The sequence below is a fragment of the Anomaloglossus baeobatrachus genome, chromosome 8 (assembly GCF_048569485.1).
Source record: "Anomaloglossus baeobatrachus isolate aAnoBae1 chromosome 8, aAnoBae1.hap1, whole genome shotgun sequence".
NCBI lineage: Eukaryota > Metazoa > Chordata > Amphibia > Anura > Aromobatidae > Anomaloglossus > Anomaloglossus baeobatrachus.
The window spans coordinates 113,417,216-113,441,513 of NC_134360.1; the positions used below are offsets into that span (position 1 = coordinate 113,417,216).

General features: G+C 46.7%; 1 protein-coding gene across 7 annotated transcripts in view; it reads left to right on the forward strand.

Moving 5' to 3' along the window:
• Positions 1-24,298, forward strand: part of PDE4DIP (phosphodiesterase 4D interacting protein) — a 1,984,767-nt gene that overhangs the window by 632,826 nt on the left and 1,327,643 nt on the right. For 6 of the 7 annotated variants that reach the window (XM_075321954.1, XM_075321957.1, XM_075321956.1 and 3 more), the window contains exons 1-2: positions 9,233-9,320; positions 13,675-15,049. The exons of the other annotated variant lie outside the window; for it this stretch is intronic. In XM_075321954.1, coding sequence (XP_075178069.1) covers positions 13,892-15,049 — 1,158 coding nt within the window. In that variant the 5' untranslated portion in view covers positions 9,233-9,320; positions 13,675-13,891. Of the gene's footprint in view, positions 1-9,232; positions 9,321-13,674; positions 15,050-24,298 lie in introns of those variants that run through there. 7 annotated transcript variants of the gene reach the window in all.

The window sequence follows — 24,298 nt, forward strand, 5'->3', positions numbered from 1 at the left end:
AGCTGTTGAGGTAGTCACCAAACTGGTTAGTAATGATATTGAGCGGATGCAATTGGATGATTTTGCATCAAAACCTAATCTGAACAAAGCAGAGAAGGAAGCACTTAAAGATCTTAGACAACTTGAAAATGTACAATTTAAACCAGCTGATAAAGGCGGTAATCTGGTTGTCTGGCCGTCAGTCTTGTAAGAAAAACAAATTTACAAACTATTAAATGACGGCAAGTGCTATAAACAACTACCTGCCAATCCATCCGCTCAGTATCAAGCAAATTGGTCTCCATCTTGGAGAGGGCCTTTGAAGATGGAATAATTCCAAAAAAATTCTTGGATTCGGTTAAGAAGCTCCAGCCGCGGCTGCCGACCTTGTATCTGATCCCAAAGATACACAAAGACCCCAGGGACCCCCCGGGGTGACCAATAATATCGGGTAACAGTAGTTTATGCGAACTTGTCTCTGTCACCATTGACCATTTTCTTAAGCCCATAGTGTCTACTTTACCATCATATATTAAAGACACCACTTCAGCTCTACGGAGAATTAGTCACATCCAAGTGGAGGGAGAAATGGTCATGGTGACAGCAGACGTGGAGTCACTATACACATCTATTAAACACGTGGATGGAATCCAAGCTACAAGGTGGTTCCTGCAGACCAGCAATATTGACACATCCATTTCTGAACTCCTTATGACGCTGTTGGAATTTGTTTTACATCATAATTTTTTTGTTTTTAATAAAAGGATTTATTTACAGCAACAAGGCACATCGATGGGGGCCTCATGTGCCCCCTCGTATGCCAATTTATTTTTAGGTTTTTGGGAGCGCCAACTTTTTTCAGGCGATATTATACCAGCAGTGTTGGGAGTTCAGGAATGGATGCGCTACATCGACGATATTTAGTTTTTATGGTCAGGGTCTGAATGGGATCTTTTTGAGTTCATGAATGAGCTCAACAAAAACGATTTGAATATCAAATTAACATACAAATATGGCAGAAGGCAGGAGTTTCTTGACCTTAAAATTGAGGTATTTGATGATGGCTTTATCCAGATGGATATGTTTCGTAAGCCAACTGCAACAAATTCTTTGCTGCACGCTACCTCATCTCATCTGCCCTCACTAATACGTGGGATCCCTATTGGCCAATTTTTAAGGGCCAAAAGAATTTGTTCCAGTGAGATGAACTTCGAGTCACAATCTAAGGATATCGCTCGTAGATTCACTGAACGCGGCTTTAGTAATAGGAGCATCAGAAATGGATACAAACGAGCTAAAAACAGTGATAGAAACAGTCTCCTCTTTGCCTCCAGAGATGAACAGAAAGCAAAATCTGATGTAACAAGGGTAATTACGACCTATAACTCACAGTGGAAAAATCTAAAGTCCATATTAAAGAAACATTGGAACGTTCTACAAACGGACCCTATTTTAAAAAACTGCCCATATCATAGAAGACCCATCTGTATTGAAAACCATACCAAGGCATTTCAAAAGGTACCACAATTGTAATCCAAACGGCCTGAAATTTCGGGTCATAGATCAAATATGTCTTTGGCCAAGAGGAGGTGATCTAAGTCAAGCTTTGGCTAGATTGGAGTGTAGATGGATCTACAGGTTAGGTTCTTTGGTCCCGCAAGGACTAAATGAAAGTGATGGCTTTGGCTCCTTTTTGTAATGATTTAGGAAACATCTGACAAACTGAGTCCTCTATATTGTCTCAATTGGGTTTTTTTATGGGTGGGTATGGTTTTAGTCTGGTAGCCTTTTTGATTTTAACATTTTGTTTCAGTTCTAGATGAGCAGTCCTAATATGTTTTCACGATGGGACCATATATGCATTAACCAGCTAGTATGTACTCTCTACAAGCAATAAGAGTCGAATCTGGATGTGTGACAACAATATATGCATTGAGAAAAAGGATAAAGATCTGGATTTAATATACATGTCATGTAATGCGTTTTCTGATAATGTTATTTTTGTGGGGTTTTTTTTGATAAAAATATTTGGGAATATGTTAAAAATTTGTTCAAAATTTAATGAAGATTTTTTGATAGATTTGTTAAAGATATTTTAAGAATATTCTGAAATGTTCTATAGAAATTCTGCAGTAATGGCGGTGCTATGCAGAGATCGATGCAGTAACATGCCAAAATTTAATTTAATATATTGGTGTGATTATAAACTCAGTGGTTTGTGGCAGTGTTTTCTGTCCCAATCACTGCATGGTTTTTATGGTCTTCACATCTAAATGATTCAAATGTGACTGTATAGGTAATATCTGTATATTATGTTCTCTCTACATAATGCCTAACTATGTATAAATTGTCACCATCAAGTATAGATAACCAGCTCGTTGGTAACGTTTTTTTCTGATTAATATATATAATGGGCAAAGCTGTCTAATCAATATGTGCATCCTACAATGTAAAATCACACAATGCATTAAGTCCCAGTTCATTGGTAGTGCGCATGCACCAGTCCTCGCTCCTTACACTTCCTGGTTGCCCTATATGAGCTGATGCGTTCCACGCTGTGGCTCAGCGCGTGCATCCATGGAAGTGTTTACATGAAGGTAGGTTGGGACTGCCCCATGCACCGACGATGCCGACACGTGACGGGGGCAATCTGGAGGCACGTACAGTCCGCCTCCGCTATTGGCTGCTCAGCGAGGTTAAAAACCCGGACATCTTCTCACCCTGACACACCCCTTTTGAAGAAGCGAGGCGAAACGGCGTCAGGGGTGGTGGAGCATACGGCCAGGTGATCCTCTTTCCACAAGGTAAACATCCTTTTTTACCGACTTTTACTTATCCTAGCAGCAGCGGTATGTAAACTTGCTGATGGGCTTTTGCATTGTACCTCCAGGCATTGATTTAACAACTACAGCCTAGGTTAGTTCTTTTCATCTGACTCCATCTACTCTGTGGGGTTCGTTTTTTGCATATGAGCCTTTGGCTGTCTGCCCTCTGTCACAGGGAGTAATGGTGATTGAAGTGAGTACTTTTTGGCTACATGTGCACGCTGCATCTTTTTGTGTTCACACACTGCAGCCAAAACTGCAGCCAAAATGCAGCCAAAACTGCAGCCAAAATGCAGCTAAAACTGCACCTTGTCAGAGAGAGCCTGGAAAAGTCACAAAAACGCTTGTAATTGTAGGTGCGTTTTTGCTGCGTTTTCGGTGTGTTTTCGGTGCGTTTTTCACAACATGCATTTTTGCTGCGTTTTTGACAAAACGCAGGAAGAATGAACATGCTGCATTTTTTTTGTCACAAACTTTCGACAAATAAAACGCGGACAAATAAACTGCGATGTGCGCATAGCAAATCTGACTTCTCATAGACTTTGCTGGGAAGTCAAATGTCAGAAAGTTCTGACAACAAAACTGCACCAAAAAACGCAGCAAAAACGTAGCAAAAAACGCATCGTGCGCATGTACCCTTATACTAATTGCATATGTTTCCACACCTCCTCTGTTTTCAGTGGGCAAACAGCATTTAAGCTTCATAGACATTTGTATGTGGGTTTCCAACTATATGGGAATATTTATGTGATACTTACCCTGTGGCTAACAAATTTATAAACCTTGTAATGGATATTACGTATGATTGTTGAGGATATCATCCTGGGATCATATGCTCCACTTTGTGGGTTCTTCCTGTTTTTAATTGTTTTGAATTATTATTAATACAGTTTCTACTTTTATAAAAATAACATATGTATATGCTTTCACTTAATACCTGACCATTATTTTGGTGGGGCTGTTGTTTTCTGACTAGTCAGAAGTGTGTGTTTCATAAGGACAATTGATATTTAAATCTTTTCTATTTGCCCTGACTGATCTCCATTGGACTCATAGCATTAGCAGTTCTAGTGGCCCACATTTGCAGGTTTTTATGTGCTTTCAGGATATATTGCCTGAGGGGGTTTACCCCTATATGTATTAAGGTATTCACTTCATTTTATTACAAGTATATTCCTATGTTACAAAAGAGTAAAATATATAACATTTGTCTCCTTTATAGCAATTAATGCTGTGCAACACATACCTGTAAGAAATTAACACTTTCACTGGCCCTCTAATAGACTGCCTATCAATAATATAATAATACTTGGAGATTTATCAGGTATGAATTTATTTTATTCACCTTATGCAGAGATATATATAACACAAATGGGGATTTTGTTTCACCATTTTTCGTTTTTTTTCCTTGTTTTATATCGTTTTAATTATTTTATTTTTCATTATAAAGAAAGAGCAGTTCACATGACCATTTTCCTTGCATTATGATGTCTGGATATTCACAACATTAATTAAGAAGTCTCATTACCTTTTGACATGTATTGATATATACTCAGCTGATAAATTTTCCTTCATGATTTTTCAGTTATGATGTACGATAATGTTATGTAAAGTTATTGGAATAAGGGCAATTTTTTTTTTCCAGATTACTTTTTTCTTTTTACTTTTTTTGTTATTTCACATCTCTTAATTTTCATATTTTTATGATAGTGGTCTCTTTATCTTTATTAGGTAAATGCTGCAACATTGAAATAATTCATATTGAGACGATTTCTCGGTTTATTTGAATCAAGCAGGTTCTTCTTTCTTTTTAGGTAATTGTTATTTATGGATTTGTCTGTGTAGAACTGATTTATGGACACTAGAGGGAGTGCCTCAAACAAGGATTGCAGTCACTATTATCAGTTCTAATGTATTTAGTGATGCTTTTTTCTCATTTATGCTTTTAATTTTGTATGAAAAATATGAATACAATTTTTTTTGTTATTCATTAGTCAATATTGAAGAAGACAATATTGTCAAAATGTCTTATATTGTTGACTGAAAATTTTTTAACACATTTTTTTTGGACATACGTTTTGTGAAATAAAACAATAAAGAAACAGATTTTGTTCCAAATCATATTGGTGCCGGTCTTCCTTTTCTACTTTATTAATAGTGCCGAGGTCATACAAATCTTTTAGCGAAGGGAACCTCCGGGGTTTCCCAGCAGTCAAGACCCAGCAGCTCACACCGTAGAGGGAAACACAGTCACCGCCAAGGCTACAGTTCCCAGAGCCAGAGCCCGCGGGCAAAAGGGGCTCCCTCAGCCACCATCCAAGCTGGGGAGCGGGTTACCGGTGGGAAGCCATTGGAACCGTAACACAACACAGGTGCAGGGAAAGGCAGTCACCATCAACCTGCCGGGAGGAGAAACACCGCAGCCGTCTGTGGGACCTGTCCATCCAGCCGTTTGTTTTACCGGAGACTTTGCATTCGTCATTGGCTGAGTGAGTACCACCGTGCCGTGCGGAACAGCGCTGTCCCCGCGACCCTGCACCTCACCAGGCCCCGTAACCCGCCTGCCATACATCCCTACCTCCCTCACCAGGCCCCGGGACAACCAACCCCCTAACCACGGAGGGAAGAACCAACATCCAAGCTGCTCCCTGTCATCGCTCCCGGGATCCCCGTCCAGAGCAGCGGTGGTGTCACCAATCTGACCACAACCGTGGGTGGCGTCACGGACAATATCCCTAAACCCAAACCACCCCCTTTCACTCACGGGTGAGGAACGCCACTCGAGTCCCCGGGATCCGGCCCACCGCTCGAGCCACCACCGAGCAGCAGCAGCCGCAGAGGCCGGACCCGAGCAGTGGGTGAGCGCAGCGTCCCCTCCTCCGCCCGCGACAGGATCTCTGCACATTATCCTGCAACTTTGTGTCACAGTGATACATGTATAGAGCAGTCTGTATTAGGGATCTCTGCACATTTTCCTGCAGCTCTATGTCATAGTGATACAAGTATAAAGTAGTCTTTATGAGGGATCTCTGCACATTATCCTGCAGCTTTGTGTCATAGTGATTCAAGAAGCTTTCTACAGTAGGCAGAAGTCTTATATGCTGGGGTAGAGCATTCCAGAGAATGGGGGAAGCACGGGAGAAATCTTGTATGCGATTGTGGGAAGAGGAGATAAAAGAGGAGTAGAGAAGGTGATCTTTTTGAGGATCTGAGGTTGCGTGCAGGTAGGTACCGGGAGACTAGGTCACAGATGTAAGGCGGAGACAGGTTGTGGATGGCTTTGTATGTTATGGTTAGTGTTTTGAATTGGAGTCTTTGGGCAATGGGAAGTCAGTGAAGGGATTGGCAGAGAGGCGAGGCCAGGGAATAGCAAGTGGACAGGTGGATTAATCGGGCCGCAGAGTTTAGGATAGATTGGAGGGGTGCGAGAGTGTTGGAAGGGAGGTCACAGAGCAGTAGCTTGCAGTAGTCGAGGCGGGAGATGATGAGGGCATGCACCAATGTTTTTGCTGATTCTTGATTAAGGAAAGGGCGAATTCGGGAGATATTTTAGAGTTATAGTCGGCATGAGGTGAAAAGGGCTTGGATGTGCGGCTTGAAGGAGAGAGCAGAGTCGAGGGTTACTCCGATGTAACAAACTTGTGAGACTGGGGAGCGTGAGCAGCCATCAACTTTGATAGATAGGCTTGTTGGATGGGTTAAGTGAGGAGGAAGAAAGATAATTAATTCTGTTTTGTCAATGTTAAGCTTTAGGAATCAAGCAGAGAAGTAGGGAGTGATTAGGGAGGTGATGTCAGATCCAGAGAGGTAGATCTGCGTATCATCGGCATAGAGATGATACTGAAAGCCTTGGGACTCTATGAGCTGTCCCAAGCCAAAGGTGTAGATGGAGAACAGGAGGGGTCCAAGAACTGAATCTTGGGGGACACCGACAGATAGAGGGTGAGATGTGGAGGTGGTGTAAGAATGGGAGATGCTGAAAGTTCAGTCGGTTAGGCATGAGGAGATCCAAGATAGGGCCAAGTCTGTGATACCCAACGATGAGAGAATTTGTAATAGGAGAGAGTGGTCCACTGTGTCAAAGACAGAGGACAGGTCCAGGAGGAGGAGGACAGAGTAGTGGCGCTTGGCTTTGGCAGTTAGTAGGTCATTGGTGACTTTAGTTAGGGCAGTTTTGGTGGAATCATGAGGTTGGAAGCCAGATTGTAACCAAAGAGGGAGCAGGAGTAAAGGTGGGAGGACAGTTCAAGATGGACATGCTGTTCCAGTAGTTTTGAGGCATAGGGGAAAAGTGATATGGGGCAGTAGCTTGACACTGAGGATGGATCAAGGGAGGGCTTTTTGAGGATGGGTGTGATCGAAGTATGTTTAAAGCATGAAGGGACTACACTATTTGTGAGTGATAGGTTGAAGAGATGGGTTAGGGTCGGAATGAGGACTGCGGTGATGTTGGGGATGAGGTGTGACAGGAGCGGGTCAACTGCACAGGTGGTGAGATGTGATCTTGAGAGTAGAGTGGAAAGATGATCTTTTGTCATGGTAAAGAAGCTGTATTTGGAGGAAGAGGGCTGAGTAGTTATGATGAGGGACTGTGGGCCAAAGCTTGCTCTAATGTAAATCTTCTGCTTGAAGAAAGAGGCAATGTCTCCCTTGAGAGGGAGGTGGCGCTGGAGGACGGAGGAGAGAATTGAAAGTGTTGAATAGTTGTTTAGGGTTGTGAGACAGGGAGTATATGAGATGAAAAGTAGGTTTGTTTGGCAGCAGTGAGTGTGGACTTGAAAGTGGTGAGGGACTCTATATGCAATGAAGTGCTCCGTGGAATGAGATCCCTTCCATCTGCACTCAGGAATTCTGGAAGCCCGTCTCCGTTCTTTAGTTTAATTCATGTGCCAAGGTTGCCTGTTGAATGTACGAGTTTTGGTATGCCTGAAGGGGGCGGCTGATTCGAGAGTTGCAGAGATTGTAGTGTTATATAAAGTGACAACAGCATCTGCATCGTGTAAGGAAGCAATGTCTGCGAGAGCGAGAAGGGACTGAAAAAGTGAGTGTAAATCAAGGTGGTTGAGATTTCTGCGAGGGTGCTAAAGTTTGTGTATTTGGAGAAAAGAGGGAAGAGAATGTGAGTAGGTTGTGGTCAGACAGAGGAAGAGGTGAGTTTGAGAGGTTAGAAGTTGAACAGAGAGAAGTGAAGATGAGGTCCAGCGTGTGGCCATCTTTGTGAGTAGCTGCAGAGGACCATTGGGTGAGCCTGAAGGAGGAAGTAAGTGAGTATGTTCAAAATTTAGAAACAGATGAGTGGGACGTGTCGATGGAGATGTTGAAATCGCCCATGATGATAGTGAGGATGTCGGTGTTATAGTGATAGAAGTATACAAGTATAGGGCAGTCTGTATGAGGAAGCTCTGCACATTGTCCTGCAGCTTTATGTCATAGTGATCCAAGTATAGAGCAGTCTGTACGGGGGATCCCTGCACATTATCCTGCAGCTCTGTGTCATAGTGATGCACGTATAGAGCAGTTTCTATGGGGGATCTCTGCACATTGGCCTGCCGCATCTTGAAGCCTGAGCTGCTGATGCCTCCCTTCCTGCCCCCCTCTTCTCTTCCCCATCCTCTCTGCCCCTCTGCTCCCTGCCCTCTCCACTCTGGCCCTCTCATCCTGCCCTGCTCCCCTCCCTGATCCTCTTTTATTCTTGCCTCTCTCCTCCTCTCTTCCCTGTCCTTCTCCTCCCTGCCCCTTTCCTATCTGCTCCATTCTTCCCAGCCCCTCTCCTCTCTGCCTTTCCCTTCTCCTCCCTGCCGCTCTCCTTCTTGCCCCTCTTCTCCCTGCCCCCATCCTCTCTGCCCCTCTCTTCTCTGCCCTTCTCCTCTCTGCCCCCTCTTCACTCCCCCCCTGCCCCTCTCCTCCTTCCTTTCTACCTTTCTCCTCTCTGCCCTTCTTCTACATGTCTCCCTCATCACTGCCCCTCTTCTACCTGCCCCCCTTCTCTCTGCCCCTCTTCTACCTCCCCCTCCTCTCTGCCCCTCTTCTACCTGCCCCCTCTTCTCTTCCCTGCCTCTCTCCAACCTACCCCTCTCTTCCCTGCCCCTCTCTTCCATGCCCACTTCTCTCAGCCCCTCTTCTACCTGTCCCCTTCCTCTCTGCCCCTCTCCTCCCTGCCCCCTCATCTCTACCCCTCTTTTGCCTGCCCGCTCACTCTCTGCCCCTTTGCTTACTGCCCTCCATCTTTCTGCCCCTCTCCTCCCTGCTCCTCTCCTCTCTACCCCTCTCTTGCCTGCACCCCACACTCTCTGCCCCTCTTCTCCCTGCCCCTCTCATCTCTATCCCTCTCCTCTCTGACCCCCTCCTCTCTGTCCCTTTCCTCCCTGCCCCTCCCCTCTCTGCTCGTCTCCTTCCTGTCCACCCCTGTCCTCCCTTCATGTGACTGATCACATGCTTATGACATCATTAAGGTCCTTTATCCCTGAAGATGCAAAGATCTGTCCAGGGAGCTGCTCCTCTGCTGCTGATGCTCATGTAAGAGACATTATTTCTTGTGCGCAAGAGGGAGAGACAAATTTTATGTGTTACTTTATTAATGTACTGGGGTCGAGCTGTGCTGAAGCTGCGGCAGTGTGCGAAGCGTGCATTCTGCTTGTCAGTGGTGAGGAGGGGGCCCTCTACCTATGCCCAGCAGATGGCTTTGTCCTGTGCTCCTCTGTATCACTTCTCATCCTTACTTTACATAGGATAAAAGATGTGTTAGTAAGAACTGCCTCTATTAGGCTATGTGCGCACTTTGCGTTTTTTAATGCGTTTCCGCAGCGTTTTCAACTGCAGCGTTTTAATGCAAAAATGCATGCGTTTTGATTCTCCAGCAAAGTCTAAGGGAAATAGGGCTTTCTTGTGCGCACAATGCTGTTAAAAACGTAGTGTTTTAGATGCTGAAAATTTGGCAAAAACTCTGCGTTCAAAGAAGCAGCATGTCAATTGTTTTTGCCATTCTGGCAGCGTTTTGTTAACATTAGAGTCAATGAGAAGTAGCAAAACGCATCCAAAATCAAAATTCTAGCGTTTTACATGCTTTTTTGATGCAGAAAGCATGCTTATTTTGACAAAATAAAAGCATTTTAAACAATATTTTAAGGGCATGATATGTCCCTTTACACACACACATAGTCCGACAATTTAATTAATAATAAACAATTTAATTTAACCTTATTTTAAACATAAATATTACAACACAGTTATCAATTTAAGAAATGTAGCTATTTTGTATATGATTTTAATCTTAATATTTGTAATAATTTTTTTAATCTTTTTTACATAGTGTTTGAATGTTTAAACTTTATTTAGAAGTGTATTTGTATTCAAAACGCATCTAACTTTAAGCAATGAAAAAGCATGTAAATCGCGGTAAAAACGCAAGCGTATTTTTGGCGTTTTTGTTGTCCAAACCAATTTTGTCAAAGACAATTTCTGCCAGAGGATGCATTTAGAACTGCAACTACCTCAACGCAAAGTGCGCACATAGCCTTATGTTGTTTTTTCTTGCGTTTTGGTTGCGTTTTTAAACTGCACTGTGTCAGTAGCAAAATGCATGTGTTTTGCTTCCTTAGCAAAGTCAATGAGAAGTCACAAAATTCCGGGCGCATGTTGCTTTTTTTTCGGCAGCGTTTTGTTTGACAAATATTTGTCAAAATGGTTGCATAAAAAAGCAGCATGTCACTTTGCATTTTGGTTGCATTCTCCACCCATTGAAATGAATGAGGTGTGTCAAAACGCAACCAAAATGTTTAGCTGTGTTTTTGGATGCGTTCTTGTCAACAAAAACGCAGGTCTCTCTCTCTATCGGTCTCTGTTTCTCTCTCTCTCTCTGTCTCTCTCTCTCAGTCTCTCTCTGTCGGTGTCGGTCTCTCTCTGTCGGTGTCTGTCTCTCTCTGTCGGTCTCTCTCTCTGTCAGTCTCTCTCTATCGGTCGGTGTCTGTCGCTCTCAAATCAAATCAAATAAGCTTTATTGGCAGGACCAAAATACAATTAGCATTGCCAAAGCTCTCTCTCTGTCGGTCTCTCTCTCCCTCTGTCAGTCTCTCTCTGTGTCGGTCTCTATCGGTCGGTGTTGGTCTCTCTCTGTAGGTGTTGATTTCTCTCTCTCTCTGTCAAGACAAAACAATCACTGATCCCGGGGAGACCAGCCAGAGAAAACACTGCCAGCAGCCAAGGATTTCACTGTCTTGAGCGCCCTTGTTGACTGCTGGCAGTGTTTTCTCTGGTTGGTCTCCCCGAGATCAGTGATTGTTTTGTCTTATTGGTCTGCTAGGCATTGCTCCCACCTGGCCAGAATCCTACTCCACACTGATGAGGGGCAATACCCCGAAACAGCTGTCTGTGGATGGATACCTGGCCTTGGCAATTCTCTTGTCATATCTATAAACTTGTCAAAGAGTTGGATATTGACTAAAAGGGCCACTTAATATGGTGGTTATGGTGGTTTCCTAAAAAGAGACACTCCTTGGCTAGGTCCTTCCCGGAGGGATATCTGGCTAGTTTTCTGTGTTGAAACTCCTAACAGAGGCTCCATGGAATTTTTTGATTTGCGTCTTTCTCTCTGTCGGTCTCTTTCTCTCTCTCTCTCTCTCTCTCTATCGGTTGGTGTCAGTCTTTCTCTCTCTCTCTCTTTCTCTGACGTTTTTGGTCTATCTCTCTTGGTCAGTTGGTCTCCCCCCTCTCTCCCTCCTTCATACTCACCGATCACCGGCCTGGCTGTCACACTGCTCCTGAGGCTTCCCCTGCTTCCGAAAGTGCCGGCCGCTCATTAGGCTCATTTCATATTCATTGATTCCCCCGCCCACCGGCGCCTATGATTGGTTGCAGTCAGACGCTCCCCTATGCTGAGTGACAGCTGTCTCACTACAACCAATCACAGCCGCCAGTGAGCGGGTCTATATCGTGCAGTAAAATAAATAAAACGACGTGCGGTCCCCCCAATTGATACCAGCCAAGATAAAGCCTCACAGCTTCTCGCTGGTAATCTCAGACTGGGGAGGCCTATCATTTTTAGGCTGCCATCCAGCCTAAAAATATCAGCCAGCAGCCGCCCGGAATTGCCGCATCCATTAGATGCGACAGTCCCGGGACCTTACCCAGCTCGTCCCGATTACCCTGGTGCGGTGGCAATCAGGGTAATAAGGAGTTAATGGCAGTCCATAGCTGCCACTAAGTCCTAGGTTAGTCATGGCAGGCTTCTATGAGACAACCCCCATGATTAATCTGTATGTGAAAGTAAATAAACACATGTACTCAAAAAAATCTTTTATTTGGAATAAAAGACAAAACATAACACCCTCTTTCACCACTTTATTAACCTCCAAACAGCCTTCTAGGTCTGACGTAATCCACACGAGGTCCTACGACGCTTCCTGCTCTGCTACATCGGAAGGTCACAGCGAGCGGCCATAGAGCACGACCACTAGCTGTGAGCTCCTTGCAGCAACTGAAGTGAGTCGCGCTATCAGCGGTGACGTCACTCAGGTTACCCGCGGCCACAGCTGGAGTCCTCAATCTGTGACAGCAAGTCATCCGAGTGACTGAAGCGAGCTGCGCGATCAGCGGTGCCGTCACTAAGGTGATTTGCGGTCACAGGTGAGTCCTTCACCTGTGACCACAAATCAGGCCGCGACACAGAGGCAGAGCTGCACGATTACAGTGAACTCAGGTGAAGCTCTGACGGCACAGCTGCGGGCCCCGCACTACTTACTGTGTGACGGCTCTGACCTCAGAGGTTCACCTGAGTTCATGACAGCACACAGAGACAGAGCTGCGCGATGACAATGAACTCGAGTAAAGCTCTGACGTCACAGCTGCGGCCCAGCACTACTGCCTGTGTCACAGCACTGACCTCAGAGGTTTACACAAGTTCATTCTCATCGCATGGCTCTGTCTCTGTCTGTTGTCAGGGGGCAGTCATGCTATCTATTCTTTCTATCTATTTTTTCTATCTATTCCTCTATCAATCTATGTATTCTAGCTATTTATTATATCCTATCCTATCATATTTTATTTCTTCTTTAAAAATGCACTGTCCAAACGCAGGGACAACGCAGTGAAAACGCATCGAAAATGCATGCGTTTTTACAGCGTTTTTTTTGCCAAACGCTGTGTTTACATTTGTCAAGAGTCTGCCAGAGGGTGCATTTTTGTTGTCAAACCAGAACGCAGCGTGTGGACATAGCCTTATGCAGGCGTCACATGAGACGATATATCGTGTGATATGTCGGCGGGGTCACGACGTAAGTGACACACATCCGGCATCGTTTGATATAACGTACCGTGTGACACCTATGAACGAGCAGAAATACTCACCTTCTCGTTCATCGTTGACACGTCGTTCATTTTCATAATCTCGTTCCTCCTTCTGTGCTCCGGTTGTTCGTCGCTTCTGTGGCAGCACATATCGCTCTGTGTGACACCCCGGGAGTGACGAACACAGCTTACCTGAGTCCCGCCGGCAATGAGGAAGGAAGGAGGTGGGCGGGATGTTACATTCCACTCATCTCCGCCCCTCCGCTTCTATTGGCCGGCTGCTGTGTGACGTCGCTGTGACGCCGAATGTCCGTCCCCCACAGGAAGAGGATGTTCGCCGCCCACAGCGACGTCGCTCAGTAGGTTAGTGCGTGTGACGGTGGGTTAACGACTTTGTGTGCCACGGGCAACTAATTGCCCGTGACGCACAAACGACGGGGGTGGGTGCGATCGCTTGTGCGAAAGCACGATAGATTGTCCCGTGTGATGCCTGCATAATACCTCAGGAGTATCTCAGCTTAGAAATCCTTTTTGAAAGATAAATGTTCAGAATCCTTTCTTTGATTATCGTTTGTTTCTTCCACTACAGCTTTTTTACCGTTACCTGAAGGACGACATTTTTCTGCAATTCTCATAATAGTGTTTCTGAATGAAAGAAGAAACCATATAACCTGCAAATTATTGCTGAAAGATTTCCATACACATATACCGTAAGTCTGCATTACAGCTGCTCCCTTCAATACAACTTCCCAGGGAGGTTTCCAAATCTGATTTAAGTGGCATTTGCAAATCAAAGCTTAGGTTCAATGTTGGACTTAAAAATGAAAGATGTGTGCAGGATTTGTAGCCGAGAGCTTTGTGGAAATCAGCGGAGATGGATTTTTCACTCAACTGCTAAACTAAATCTGCAAGTGATATTATCCCATGTTTTGGGGAAGGACATCTTACGAGATGGCAGTGCTGAATTTGCCTGCAGTAAGTGTGCATTTATGCTTGAACGTTTTTACAGATTCGATACGGTGATAGCACGCATTGAAGCCCTCTCGATTGAACGACTACAAAAGCTTCTTTCTGAGAAGGATAGACTTAAGCATTGCCTAGCTAGCCTTTACAGAAAAAATAATAATAATGAAGAGGGTCCAAAGGCCAAGGCAGGAGATAGTACTGTTAAGGCTGCACACCTTTCAGAAGTGCAGTACTCTTACTCAGCTCTTCTCCAGGAAGACTTTGCTTTTTCTGGATTTGAATACTGGACAGAATTGGAGGAAACTAGCCAAGAAATTCAGCATTGTTCACACTATGATGGTGCAGCAGCTATCCCCAGGAAATGTCATGGATGTTCTTCCTTGAGAGTGGCTGATTCGGACTATGAAGCCACTTGTAAAGTACCTAGGAGGATAGCCCAAAACATCTCTTCTGGTCAAATGTCCACATGCATCAGCGCTTATAATGATCTAGTAAGCATTCCACAAACTTCAGAAAATAATGCTGCAAACGACAAAGTTATTTCAGATGGCGATGGTTTGGACAGATTGTCTTCTGCACATTCTGCTGAATCACTTCCAGATACCAAGGATCCAGGGTCTTACTTACAAAGATCTGACGAAAAAGTCAAATCAAACATGGACAATGTAAAGTGTCATTGCTCGTCATGCAACTATACTGCTAGCACCTCTGGGTATGTCAGAAAATTAGATCTAGCACTCAGTCTTGTTAAAATGTTCGACTACAAACCGGTCCAGAGTCCAAAGGGCAGCAAAATACCTGTGAAAAGCTGTTCCATCCTAAAATCTACTAGTACCATTAATAGTGCTCAGTTGAGCGCATCAAACACGGGGCTCAGTTACCTGGACAGTATAATCGAATCCCCTCCAAAAACATCTCAAGACTTCATTACTGAAATTTGTGATCTTCATGAACTGTGGTACAACGTCTATGAAGATTACATTCCTATTGACATTCAGGTACTAAAGATCATCCTTCACTGTGTGTGCTGTGAGATAAATACCTTCCATTCTAGATAAGATGTCATTTACCTTCCCTTATATATGTATTTATGTATGCAATCAGATGTCTGGAACGTTTCTAAGAAGTAGAAAACATCTTAACTGGATGTGTAAGAATATTCCCATAGTCTCCTCACTTGTCCATCACTTGTCATGTTCCACTATTATCCGAGCAGACCTTTACCTTCAGGTAAACGTCGTAACTCTAAAGGCCCAGTCACACACAACGACTTACCAGCGATCCCGAAAACGATGCGACCTGATAGGGATCGCTGGTAAGTCGCTGGGAGGTCGCTGGTGAGATGTCACACAGTCAGACCTTAGGGTACCATCACACTTTAGCGACGCAGCAGCGATCCCACCAGCGATCTGACCTGGTCAGGATCGCTGCTGCGTCGCTACATGGTCGCTGGTGAGCTGTCAATCAGGCAGATCTCACCAGCGATCAGTGACCAGCCCCCAGCCAGCAGCGATGCGTGGAAGCGACGCTGCACTTGGTAACTAAGTTAGGGCTTGGTTACCCGATATTTACCTTTGTTACCAGCGCACACCGCTTAGCGCTGGCTCCCTGCACTCCTAGCCACAGTACACATCGGGTTAATAAGCAAACCGCTGTGCTTATTTACCCAATCTGTACTCCAGCTACATGTGCAGGGAGCAGGGAGCCGGCGTCTGGCAGTCTGAGAGCTGCGTAAGCTAGTAACTAAGGTAAATATCGGGTAACCAAGAAAGGGCTTCCCTTGGTTACCCGATATTTACCTTGGTTACAGCTTACCACAGGGTGCCAGACGCCGGCTCCCTGGTCCCTGCACATTCAGATTGTTGCTCTCTGGCTATCACACACAGCGATGTGTGCTTCACAGCGGGAGAGCAACGTCAAGCAGTAGCGAACTGTATAACGAACTCAGCAGTCACTATGACCCTGTCACACAGTGTCAAACACAGCGATGTCCTGCCCAGCAGGACATCGCCTTTGAAGAAAATGGCCTGGACCATTCGGCAATGACTAGAGATCTCACAGCAGGGGCCTGATCGCTGGTAGGTGTCACACATAACGAAATCGCTAACGGGATCGCTACTGCGTCTTAGAAACCGTGACTCAGCAGCGATCTCGCTAGCGATCTCGTTATGTGTTACGGTACCTTAAGAAATGAGGCATTTTGGGGCACCTGTTCTGCTCAATGAAACAGTGCCCTCATTGCCCTGAGTTGGTGGTTTCCTTCTGATACTCGGTTGAATTTCTGCACTCCGTACATGAGATTATTAGCCTCCTTATAAAATTGACCTTTTTAGAAAGTAAAATGTGAGCTCCACTGGGGCCAAGTACTGACCATGCCACACAATATGTTTGCACATCTAATTAGAAATAGATACAATGCATACTGTTAGGGAACGTATATTAGATATCTCTGAATGTGACAGGTGAGCGCTCCCCAGGCAGTCTGCCTTTGGTTTATGTATCTGTGATACGCTCTAACAAAGCATAATTGTACCCGCTGTGTCCTCTAGTGTCGCTCAACATGTTTTAATGGGGTTTGAGGCACCTGTTTGCTGTGAGTTAATAGGGAAACAAGAAGAAATGATCCAGCTTCCAGATTTCTTTTCTTAATAATAAAATTCACCTTTATTGGTAATTTCTTCAAAATCATCCAAGAAAATATCGCATGATTCATGAGTAATAAAGCAGGTCCATAGGAGTCGTACGGGTGCGTGCCCACGATCAGTATTTGCAGCGGTTTGGACGCAGCATACGTCAGCTGCATCCAAACCGCTGCCGTGTACAGTGCGAGCATAGTGGACGGGATTCCTAGGAATCCCGTGCCCACTGTGCTTGTTTTTTCCGCAGCAAACACTGACCTGCGGAGCTTCTTTCCAGACCGCAGCATGTCAATTGTTTGCTGTGGAATTGCCTGCATCCACCTTAGGGAGAACACAAGCAGGAGACCGCAGCGCACGGAACCCTGATCGTGGGTACTGACAGTTGGGGTCTCCTGCTTTCTCCTGCGGAAGAGACGCGCGGCCCCCCCGGTCAGGACTTGACCCCTGCAGTCCCTTATTTTATGCCTAAAAAGCATCTTAAGGTGGTTACATGAGTGTGTCCGGTCAGTTACAGGAGCCTATCCGGTCAGTTACAGGAGCGTATCCGGTCAGTTACAGAAGCGTATCCGGTCAGTTACAGGAGCGTATCTGGACAGTTACAGGAGCATATCTGGACAGTTACAGGAGCGTATCTGGTCAGTTACAGGAGCGTATCCGGTCAGTTACAGGAGCGTATCCGGTCAGTTACAGGAGCGTATCCGGTCAGTTACAGGAGTGACTCACCCACCCCAGGGTTATGGGACACCCGATGCCGGGCCGGACTAGTCCGGGGGTCGTCAGTGGTGGCGGGGCCCGACTCCTTGACCCTGGTGGGTGTCAATTAAGATGGCTTCAGTGGGGTTGATTAAAGTTTGTATTTTCGTGACGCCACCTGTGGTTTGCGGCTATTAAGCCGCCGCTGCTGTATGAGGCCTCCGGGGCTGGTGGTATGGCAGCTCGGATGGTCCTGCTCCCCACAGGTGGAGCGGTGCCCCGGGGCAACAGTTGGTGCTCGTGAGAGTCTATGGTGTGATGTTGTGTGAATAATACGGTGCAGGGCCGACAGGCAGTGAAAGAAACAGGCACAAACAGTAGTCTCTTTACCTTCTCCACTTTTACTTGGCAACAGTTTAGTCCAGGGAGACTGTCATAGGTGGTAGAGGGCTCCAGCTGGCCTGGAAGTAACTGAGGTATCTTTTTGGCCAGATGAGTATGAGGCCTACTCCTGTTCTTTCTTTACTGTTATAGGACCCTGCTCTCTGGCTTAGCAATGGCCCTCTTGCTGCTGGGACCGGTGGTACGTCCCTCTCCCTGTGTAGTAGGCTGTGCAGGCCCTCTCTGGTGCTTCTCTGCTGGAGTCCACACCGGGCCCTGGTGATGCAGCTGTACCTTCGGGCTGTTTATGGGCCAGGTGCTTGCAGCTCTCCTGCCCTTCGGATTCGGCTACCAGGGAGTATTTTAGGCCCTGGTGGCCACAGACTCTGATGTCCGAGTCTCTTCTGTGCCTCTCTGCTCTTCCTGCTTCACTGGGCCAAGCTATTCCAGCTCCAGGCCCCAGTCCGCAGGACAGCACTACTCTGCGTCTGCTTTCTCTCTACAGACTGAACACTAACTCCTCCCTCAGGTCAGACTTAAGGAATGCTCCCTGGAACTCCAGGTTCAGAGCTCCCCCTGCTGGCCTGAGGGAGAAACTGCGTTGGATGTTAAACTTACTGGCCAATAGACCTCCCAATTACCTCCAGGCTCAGCATTAACCCTTTGGAGGGGCAATGCTGTTGTGGTGACCAGGTCCTGGGGCACCACACTCCCCTTTAGTTAAACTCAGTTCTCCCGGACTGAAGAAAACAAAACAAGACATGTTAGAACATTTCATCCCATTGTGGGATGCACATTTTCTTAAATGTTACAAACTTAAACAATACTACAAGAGTCCAGTGTGGCTCCCTGCCAGGTGTCCATTACACTGCTCCATGGGGGACCCGCCGCGATAAAACCCCCAACATAGGCGTGCGTCAGAGCATTGATGACCCCACTCTATGCACGCCGGACGGGTTTTTCTTCAGGGGTGCTGAGCACACTGGTGCTAACTAGAGATGAGCGAACCAGCCGTGGTTCGGCTCGAGTTCGGTTCGTCGAACGGAGGTCTCGTTCGAGTTCAGTTCGGCGAACGTTCGACGAACCGAACTCGAACCAATAGGATATAATGGGAAGCAATCACAAACACATAAAAACGCATTATAAATGTACACATACAGTTAATAAACATTGCCATAACACTTACCGGTCCCCGCGATCCCTCCTGCACTCTGTCTCCTGCCGCTATTCCATCCGATGATCGCTGAATCCTCCCGGTAACCAGCACTGCCAGCAGTGATGCAGGACCTATCGTGACGTCAAAATCACGTTGCCTATTTGTACCCGGCTGGGAACCAAAAATAAAGGGAAGCCCTTTTTTTATTATTTCATGAATTTCATGAAATAATTAGAAAACAAATGACGTAGGCTTCGCCCCATTTTTGTGTCCAGCCAGGTACAACTAGTCAGCTGGGGATTGGAATCCGCAGAACAGGTTGGCCTGAGCTTTCTGGGCCCCACTGCTGCGAATTGCAGTCTGCACCCGCCTCAGAAAATGGCACTTTCATAGAAGCGCCATCTTCTGGCGCTGTATCCAACTCTTCCAGCACCTGCCTGCTATACCTGGCTAGCATACAAAAATATGGCGAAGCTCACGTCCTTTTTTTGTAGTTTTTTGGCAAAAAAAAATAAAAAATGCTTCCCTGGATTTTCCATTGCCAGTGAAGGTAACACCAAGCAGTGGGGGTTAGCAGCCAGTAGCTGCTTGGATTACCCTTAGCTAGCAATACAAAAAAATGCAGCGGGAGCCCATATATATTTTTTTTAATTATTTATTTAAATAACTAAAAACAAAATGGGCTTCCCTGTATTTTGATTGCTGGACATCACAGTGCTGTAAAAATAAATCTTTAAAAAAAATGACGTAGCGCTCCGCGGTATTTTTGATTCTCAGCGCAGATAAAGCAGACAGCTACGGGTTGCCACCCCCATCTGCCTGCCGTTACCTTGGTTGGCAATCAAAATACAGGGAAGCCCATTAATTTTTTCTAATTAAAAAATAGTTAAAACAAAAAATGACGTTGGGTCCCCCCATTTAGCAGACGGCTGTAGCCTGAAAACCACAGCTGGCAGCTTTACCGTGGTTGGGGATCCAATGTGGAGGTCCCCTCAGGCTCTCTTTTTATAATTATTTTATAAATATTAATAATTACACAAAAAAAAGTAGGGTCCCCCCCAAATTGGATCACCAGCCAAGGTAAAGCGGACAGCTGTGGTCTGGTATTCTCAGGGTGGGAAGGTCCATAGTTATTGGGCCTTCACAGCCTAAAAATAGCAGGCCGCAGGCACCCCAGACGTGGCGCATCCACTAGATGCGCCAATCCTGGCGCTTCACCCCAGCTCATCCCGTGCCCTGGTGCAGTGGCAAACGGGGTAATAAATTGGGTTGATACTAGCTGTAAAGTCACCTGAGATCAAGCCCAGCAGTTTGTGATGTCAAGGCGTCTATTAGATACCCAACATCATAAACTGTCAGTACTAATAAAAAAAAATATCGACAAAAGAAATTTATTTGAAAAAACAGTCCCCAAAACATTTCCTCTTTCACCAATTTATTGTAAGAAAAAAAAAGGGGTCCCACGACGACTCTGGACCGTCTAGAATATGGGGGGAGACACTCAGGGAACGTATCCCCCATTTTCTAGGAGTGCGGACCCTTCATGTGAGGAGTGTGGGTGCAATGAATCTGCACTCACTCTCCCCGGGTCCACAGCAGCAGAGTCCATGTCGTAATGGTTGCTACCAAAGCTGCAATGCCCTGCTCATGAGGTAAGGGCATGCCTAATCAGGAGAACTATTCTACATTTCCAAATATTGGTATTTGCTGATATTATTGCTATTCCACCTACTATATATTGGGGATAGGATCTTGGAGATGGAATACCCCTTTAAGTCCAGTTATCCAGCTGAATGAATACTTAACAACAGAGCTCGCTATTTAGATGTGTTTTCTTGTGGCGTATAACGGACTCTCATGTTTGGTAGTCATTCAGCAGGGAACCTATAAAAGCAAATCCCTCCATTTGGAAATGTAGTATATAGCTCTCCTGATCAATTATGTTCCTTACCTCATGAGCAGGGCATTGCAGTAAGGCCTAAGCCACACGGCGAGAAAAACAGTGCGAGTGGAGTGCGATAAAACATCGCATTCCCCTCGGACCAATTCTAGCCTGTGTGTCAGCACACATGAGCGATTATTTTCTCAGTCCTAATCGGACTGAGAAAACAATCGCAGCATGCTGCGATTGTAATCCGAAACTCTTTCTCTCGCACCCATTCAAGTGAATGGGGCGAGAGAAAAATCGCACTGCACTCGCGGTACTGCCAGTGCAGTGCGAGAATGGCAATAGCCGACTACGCAGGAGAGAGGGAGAAAAATCCCTCCCTCCCTTCCTGAGTGCCGGCCCGCCCCCCGCAGCTGAGGTCTGCTCGCACGAACGGACCTCAGTTGCAAGGACACACGCATGACACTCGGCTCTGCTGTACTGCCAGCACGAGCCGAGTATCATGCAAGTGGATCGCAGTAGTCCCCGTGTGGCCCCAGCCTAATAATAATAATTTATTCATTTATATAGCGTTATTAATTCCATAGCGCTGTATGTCTTTGGAGTGTGGGAGGAAACCGGAGTACCCGGAGGAAACCCACGCAAACACGGGGAGAACATACAAACTATTTGCAGATGGTGCCCATGGTGAGAATTGAACCCAGGACCTCAGTGCTGCAAGACTGCAGTGCTAACAACTGAGCCACCTTGCCGCCCATTTAGCTTACAGATGCATAACCACCACTCACTGTGTCTGAACACAGGAAGCTGAGCTGACAGCCGCTCTGTGCATGCGGCAGCGTCTATTGTGAAGGAGAGGGCCGTGGGGGGATCAACGCTGCACAGGTACCGTGGGACACCGGGGAACACCGGTGGGGTTATAGGGGGTGACCTGGCAGGGCCTGGGGAGGAGTTTGGTACATGGCACATGCGACAGAAATCAGAGGAGTAGGGTGAATGCGGCCGGCGCACTGCTGTGTGCGCGGCCATCTTGGATTTCTGGGAGGGCATCAGGGGGGGCACTTTGGCGACACCGGGGGACCGGGTAGGAGATTTATCATGTTTGTTCATGCCAGATGGGAGATAAATAATTTTTTACCGGCGCTGTCATTTACTGTAACGTGATTATCGGTATACGGTGTATACCTGTGATCACATGAGCGGGGACCGGAAAAACTGTCCTGAATCATGATCTCCAGGGTCTCAGCTAGCCCTGAAACCCCAGAGATTTTCTGACGCTGGGGGGGCACTATTCACTTATTTCTGCCTGCTGTTTAGTAACACGACCGATCCATTTTTGTGGTCTGCAAAAAACAGTCCGTTTTTTTTCACGGGTGCATCCGTGTGGCATCCGTTTCCGTTCCGTAGACGGTCCGTATTTCATCTGTTTGTCATCCGTGTGCCTTCCGTTTTTTTTGTGTACTGCAAAAAAACTGAAGGAGGGAAAATACATAAATTTACCCAGGATCCATAGCTTCATCCTACATGAGGCGGTCACATGTTCACTCCAGTGCCATTTTCTACTGCTTTTCACAGCGTAGAGCGCTCTGGTGATTTTCTTTTGCTTGTACACTTCATATTAGTCTTTTCTGTCATTATAATGGCAGAAAGACACATAATGTCCCACTCTCCTGCATTTTGTAATTTTGCACCCTTTGGTGCCTTTCATGTGGCACTAATAGGTGCTTAGCTTTGTATTTAGCCAAAAAAATGAAAAAAAAATGACGTAGGGTTCCCCCTATTTTTGCAGCCAGCAGACCACAGCTGGCAGCCTCACCTTGGCTGGTAATCCAAAACTGAGGGCACCCCACGCTGTTATTTTAAATTAAATAAATAATAATAAAAAAAAAACACGTAGGGGTCCCCCCAAAATTGGATCACCAGCCAAGGTAAAGCAGACAGCTGGGGTCTGATATTCTCAGACTAGGGAGGTCCATGGTTATTGGACTCTCCCCAGCCTAAAAATAGCAGGCCGCAGCCGTCCCAGAAGTGGCGCATCCATTAGATGCGCCAATCCTGGTGCTTCGCCCCAGCTCATCCTGTGCCCTGGTGCGGTGGCAAACGAGGTAATATATGGGGTTAATACCAGATGTGTAATGTCACTTGGCACCAAGCCCTGGGGTTGGTGAGGTCAGGCGTCTATCAGATACCCGACATCACCAACCCATTCAGTAATAAAAAAAAATAGACGACAAACACATTTTTATTTGAAAAAACACTCCCCAATGCATTCCCTCTTTAACCAATTTATTAGAAAGAAAAACAAATCCAGGTCTGCTGTAATCCAAGGGGTTGCCATGACGATCCACACTGTCCCAGTCAATGAAGAGCAGGATGTTCCCCATTGGCTGGGAGAGCAGTGCAGTGACCTGAGCTAACATCAATGGGTCAGCCCAGGTCACTGCAGGGGGATGACAAGTGCTGCTGTCAGCGAGGTACATTACCTGCGCTGATCTGCACACTGAATCATCTTCACAGCCAAGTATCGCGAGCGGCCCGTGACGTCACCGCTAGTCAGTCTCGGGTCGGAAGCGAGAGAAGGTGATGTGACAAGCGGCGGCCATGGAGGACATTGACAGCGCTGAGGTCAGGACTTCATCACCGCAGGTAAGCCGAGCGGGACCATGTGTGCAGAGTGCCAGGTGGGCGGAGCCTAGCAGTGCCATGTGTGCAGAGTGCCAGGTGGGCGGAGCCTAGCGGGGTAACGTGTGCAGAGTGCCAGGTGGGCGGAGCATACCGGGACCATGTGTGCAGAGTGACAGGTGGGCGGAGCCTAGCGGGACGATGTGTGCAGAGTGACAGGTGGGCGGAGCCTAGCAGTGCCATGTGTGCAGAGTGCCAGGTGGGCGGAGCCTAGCGGGGTAATGTGTGCAGAGTGCCAGGTGGGCGGAGCATACCGGGACCATGTGTGCAGAGTGACAGGTGGGCGGAGCCTAGCGGGACGATGTGTGCAGAGTGCCAGGTGGGCGGAGCCTAGCGGGACCATGTGTGCAGAGTGACAGGTGGGCGGAGCCTAGCGGGGTAATGTGTGCAGAGTGCCAGATGGGCGGAGCCAAGCTGGGTAATGTGTGCAGAGTGCCAGGTGGGCGGAGCCTAGCGGGACCATGTGTGCAGAGTGACAGGTGGGCGGAGCCTAGCGGGACCATGTGTGCAGAGTGACAGGTGGGCGGAGCCATGTGTGCTGGCAGCGGAGTGCGAAGTGAGTGGAGCCTAGCGGGGTCATGTGGCGCTGAGGACGTCAGTGTCGTGGACTGCTTGGCTGGGGACAGGTGAGTGTGTGTGTGTGCACATGCCGCGTGCAGGAGGGGGCGGAGTGAGCTGAGCGGGGAAGTGTGGGCTTCTTGCACGTAACTAGGATAAACATCGGGTTACTAACCAAAGCGCTTTGCTTGGATACCCGATGTTTATCTTGGTTACCAGCTTCTGGCAGGCTGCCAGCGATGGCTCCTGC